The following is a 5,886-nucleotide window of genomic DNA, read 5'->3' on the forward strand; positions in this document are numbered from 1 at the left end:
ACACTTGCAACTGGTTTTTATAGCCACAAAGTGTAATTCTTTCTTTAATATCTCAATGTATATAACTTAATTCCTAAAAAAAAAAAAAAAAACACAAAACAGTACTGTATATAAAAATTGTAAATTTAATAATTCAGATTTATATAAAAATATAACCATATACAAATAAATGAACTTAATTACAGCATTGTATATTAAAAATATAAAAATGAACATATATATGAACTTGAAACTAGAAATTAAGTTAAAGATATGGTAAAATATTGTAAAATGAAGTATGGAAACAATAAAATCTAATTCTAATAATAGTTCTAATAAAAAAATGCAAAAATTTTCCATTTGGTGCAATGGTATCATTTCAAAAACAAACACCCTTTAACCCGAAATATTTTGATGAGCATATTTTACTATTTTTTTCTATGGTATAGTAAACATGCATACAATATTTCATCAGTCTACCACTTATTTTCAAGGAGTACTTGGTAATATTTTGGCTCTTGTTCTTTAAGAAAATGACTATTTATAAAGAGTGCAATAACTTTTTAAATGACGGTCCAGGCATATTGCTATTGGTTTTATTCGATCCGGCGATAAAAATTACCTCAAAAACATGTATTACAGTAATAAAAATGTTTCATTAGCTATACTATGATATGCAACAATGCGGGTGCAACACAGAAAAGCTCTTTTATCTACCCTCCTGGATGGAATACAAGGTGGCCCAATATCTCAAAAAAAAACTCTTATATTGAGTACTACCAATGATATAAATTTCATTCTTTTATCACAAAGTGCACAATGGAGCTCTTTTTTAATGCTAAGCCGCCTCACTAATTCTAGTTCGTAACAAAGGGAAATTAACAAATAATTGCGTAATCAATTGATTCTGCCCAAAGGAAATGCATATTTATTTTTCTATAACAAAACAAGCTTATATAAAATCTTATAACAAACAACCGACTGACTTAAACTAATCTTTTACTTTAAAGTTATCTTCTACTGACTGTTAAAGAAGGAACTTGTGTTAGCACTCGTCGAACTCAAACCCAGAGAAGATGTGTCTCTTTGAGATGACACTGCTGCACGTTGATACCTAGAAATGTGATCCAATGCATGAGGCAATATCGGTCGAACACTATGAATCTCAAGTAAAGTTAAGTTATCCAATTTGGCGTAGGTACCTTCGCCTTTAATAAATGCATCAATTGAAGTACGTAGTTTGGACTCCCGAATGTCAAAGATATCTTTAATGATTGTACGAATCTCTTCACATTTCGGTACATCATCTGGAGCAGTGCTAAGAATCAATTGAGCTTCAATCATGTAATGTTCGCTGGGCATTTTAGTGAAGAATCTGAGAGAGGAACAAATTCATTTCAAATTTGATTATAAACCTTTTAGGGAAGCTTACCTCGAGCGCTTCTCTTCTTCTTTGATTTCTTCTAACAACTCCAATTCCATCCACATTGGTGGAACAATGCGACATTTTTGTTGTTTTCTCAAATGAATGGCCAACCAAAGAGGAACATGAACTGGCATTCCAGCTCGGAACGGTCCAATGCTTCCAGAGATCAAATGAATGGGGTCGAATGAAAAATTTGGTATTACACCAATTGTTGTTTTTTCACCAATAAATTCAATTACAGCTGGATCCATTTTGAGAATAAATTGTTTGTTTAAAGTAACAACTTTAATTTGATGATAAAAAAAAAACTTTTCAAAATTAAAAACAACAATAAATAAATTGGCGCGTAAACAAAAGACAAGCAGCTGACAGTTTGACAGCGAGTATCGTTCGAGACTTATTATTTCGGTTTGTTTGATTTATTTATTTTTATTTAGAAATAAGATCTGTTTGGTTTGTAAATTTATTTTTGAAATGCTTTCAGAACAAGAATAAAATTATACAAAATTGTCAAATCGTCGCCTCAATAAAATATTGTCGTATGTGCAAAATTGAGGTTTTGAGATTTGAATGCAGTTTTGCTAATTGATTTTTTCTCCTTCGTTCTGTGAAATCCGTATTTCGATATCTGTATCCGTTTCCGAGATAATCGCTATGCATTTTGTCGTATGTGTAGGCTTACAAACATTTTCAGTAGCTTTTTGTCGTAAGTGCACAGAAAACGTGCACATACGACAAAAATTATCACATACTACAATTTTTTCATACAAATCAGTGTTTTTCTTCGTTCGGTAAATTACTGTCGTATGTGCTGTTTTTGCAACACATACAACAATATTTTACTGGAATTTCAGTAAACGTTTGTCGTTTGTCCCATAAGAAAATACACTGACGAGTGTAATTTCAGTTGCAATCATTATGTCGAGCAGGTCGGACGAGTCGACCTGCGCCAAGTTTATCCGAGGAGCTTTATGTCTATTTTATGCATACAAAATGCATAAAATAGTGGTTTTATGATTTTATTAATTTAGCATACGTAAAGAAATATTGGATGATGAATTCTTTGATGCCGATCTTTTAGGTTCCCCCCATGCTTTTATTGCTATCTTAAAAAGGTAATAATTGAATAGTAATGCCGACTTTTTACGAGTCGATTTTAGCCGCACGATATGTCGGTCGACTAGGATTTTTCTTTGGGGACTGTCACTTTAGTCGCCTGCGACTTATGTTCACACGGGTCGAAAAGCTTCGCGGCACGTGAAAAGTCCCCATAACTTAATTTTAGTAAACTGTGATCTCATAAATTCTAAAATTGCTTTAAAAATAATGTACCTATTATTTTTTTTCTGTTTATGTGATTTTTGATATTTGATATTTCTCACTTCCAAATTAAAAAAGTTCTATCATTTTATAGGTGAACTGCTTCTAAACCAATTGTTTAGAAGTTAGATGTAGGTATGTTATTTAACCATTGATGTTTTTGTTAAAATTGAGTTTTGCTAGACTTGGGTTATTACCAAGAGCCAATGTGATTTTAAAAAGTTTATAAATTAACGTTAGTTATTTGTTTTTTCGCATTGAATTTGACATCTATTTGTCGTATGTCGTAAACAAGTGTCGAATAAAACTTTGCTTATTTTTGTCGTATGTGTCATCAATTTGTCGTATGTGTTTGGCTAACAAATAGTTTCTGTGAAAACGTAACATACGACATCGGCATATTGGAGAAAATTGACTATTATTTGTTTCTGGATTTGAATATTGAAATAATTCTAACATAATTCAATAGACAAATATTTTCTGTATATGTCATGATATTTTTAAAAAAATTCACCGTACAGTTTTCGAGAAAAAAAATCTGAACTTTAATTGTGTTTTCCCAAAAGTAGCCGAATGTAACATACGACATTATTTTATTGAGGCAACGAAATGTCAAAAATAAATCCAAATCCAAAATAGTTATTACGATTTTAACTGTGAAAATAGTTGAAAATGATTTTTTTTCTCTGTGTGATAGTGGATATGGATTTATTTTTCACATTTCAATTTTTTTACATCCAGATGTATTTTTGTGTGTGAATAATATGGCCGTAAGTATAGGCCATTTTAACTTTAGTTTTATAGAGATGAGAGATAGAACTTCGCAGTGTGTTAGTAAAAGACAAAAAATTCTTTTCAACTTTTGCACTTTTGATAAATTTAATGTAATTAATGTACACGATTAGAGAGAATTGCTTAAGAAATGTATAGTTATTTTCCATAAATAAATAAGTGTTTATTTACACTTGAGCCGAAATGAGAAAATTTAGCAAATTATCACATTTCGAAGTCAAATGAAATAATTGCCTATTAGAATTATCATTGAAAATGACATAATTTGCTTAATTATTTCACTCTTTGGGCTCTAGTCGAAACAAGCTAATACAGCCCTATTCTGGCAAACCTCACAGATACCTCACAAGTCAAAAAAAAGCTTCACAAGGTAAGGATAACTCGATTTTATGAGTATTTAAGGTGTACTTACAATGGCCTTTTTGCTATAAGTGGTTAGTTACAAAAAAAATCAAATTTTTCATTTCTTTCTTGCGCCATTTGTTTTTGGAAAAAAAACTAAAAAAAAATTGTTTTGGAACCAAAAACTAAGCTTTTTGCATCATTGTTTCACAATTTTGGGTCTTAAAAACTGTCGTAAAATGAGTTTGAAAATTTTCACTTTAAAAAAGTCAAATTTTTCATTTCTTTCTTGCGCCATTTGTTTTTGGAGAAAAAAAATTGTTTTGGAACCAAAAACTAAGCTTTTTGCATCATTTGTTTTACAATTTTGGGTCGGAAAAACTGTAGTAAAATGAGTTTGAAAATTTTCACTTTTTGACTTTTTTCAAAAAATGCTTGTTGTAGTTATGCCTGTATTTCTCACAAACTTCTTACTAACAAATGTCACACTTGTGAGTTGTGATTTGCTTCAGAGCAGATCACAAATTCTAAAAATTTTGGCTTACGAAAAAATCATAAGATTCTTTTGGCTTTGAAGTTTACTAGAATAGGCATGTTAGATAAATCCCACTTTTACGCAAAATAGTCATAGCTTTCGAAAAAAGCTATACCCATATCGACCATAGAATTTATGAAATTTACCTGTTTTTTTTTTCCAAAGTTTAAAATATTAAAGAGAAAAGAAAAGCAAAAACACCATTTGAATCATATTTCTAAGAGCCAATTTTTCAATCTTCTAATAAACAGTCAGTTAACTGTTCTACGAATAAAATTATTAGGCTCATAAACAATCAGATAAAAACATTGAATTTTTCAATCAAGAATAATTTATTCTACAGAATAACAAAAAAAAATTGTCAAATTCAAAAATATTTAAAATTAAACGTCATTTTTATTCATGATTGTTTTTTTTTTTTCTTGTATTCCACTGTAATTTTTTTTCAAAATTCTTTCAAAACAGCTTTGACAACAACTGACACAATATTTTTGTTGAGATTATTCCTTAGAATAATTTTTATTCGTCTCTGAAAGAAGCAGATAGTTTTATTCTAAGGAATAAGCTATATCTGCTTGTTGAAAAATTGATTTTTTCTCTATCCTTAGGAATAAGTACTAAATGACTGTTTAACTGACTATTGAAAAACAAGAATAAATTATAAATATAATAAACATCTTTTTTCACTACAAATCCGTTTTCCTTTACATTGATTTTTGAATCCAGAAACCTCGAAAGAATTGTCTTGGATTTGAAATTAAATCTCTTTCACTATTCGAATTAACTAATACAGGTAATATCATTCGGTTAACGTTCTGTAAATCAACTTGTCCAGATCCTTGTGCTTCCGGTGATGAATCCAACATTAAAAATCTTTCAAGATCTATTTGGCGATTTTGTAGACGAGCAATGCTGTATTGTAATCTCATCAGTTGTTCTCTTTCCAAATTTTGTTCGACTTCCATTTTATTTAAGATAGCACGTAAATTTAGTAACTTATTATAGACAAAAATAATCATTTGAAAACTGACACTTTTGGGGGTAGATGTAGTTGGAATGTTTCTTTTAGGAGTCAAATTTGTTAAATAAATATGTATACGAATTTCGAAAACGTATTTCGGCTCTTTTTTTTTCATTACATTTCTGAAATCAGATAATTCTATTTCAGTGCTGCCACTAATATCCATGCTATTAATTATGGTTAATTTTTTATTGATTAGTCAAAAGTGTTACCAGAGTTCACGTTTTAATTTTATTTTATAATGCATACAAAACTTAATAGGTATTTGGAAATTGTATGAAAACGAGATCAAATAAAAAAATTGGTTGATTTTTCTACATATTAATAATCAAAACGTTTGATCGTTTTGATGTGTGGCCATGCGACCCGATCGTGAGTTTCACGTGAAAATTTTTTCACACGGAACAATTCGAACAATTCGCAAATCACCTGAAAAATGGTTGAAAATAGAGGAAAATATCCGAACGTGAA

General features: G+C 29.8%; 1 protein-coding gene across 1 annotated transcript; it reads right to left on the reverse strand.

Moving 5' to 3' along the window:
- Positions 1–876: 876 nt before the first annotated feature.
- On the reverse strand, positions 877–1,761 carry LOC129906658 (probable DNA replication complex GINS protein PSF2). Its single transcript, XM_055982493.1, has 2 exons — positions 1,412–1,761; positions 877–1,354 (listed from the first exon to the last, which is right to left on the reverse strand). Exons 1-2 carry the CDS (start codon positions 1,654–1,656, stop codon positions 997–999), a joined length of 603 nt encoding a protein of 200 aa, XP_055838468.1. The 5' UTR covers positions 1,657–1,761; the 3' UTR covers positions 877–996.
- Between the last annotated feature and the right edge of the window lie 4,125 nt (positions 1,762–5,886).

The sequence above is a fragment of the Episyrphus balteatus genome, chromosome 1, assembly GCF_945859705.1.
Source record: "Episyrphus balteatus chromosome 1, idEpiBalt1.1, whole genome shotgun sequence".
NCBI classification, from domain to species: domain Eukaryota; kingdom Metazoa; phylum Arthropoda; class Insecta; order Diptera; family Syrphidae; genus Episyrphus; species Episyrphus balteatus.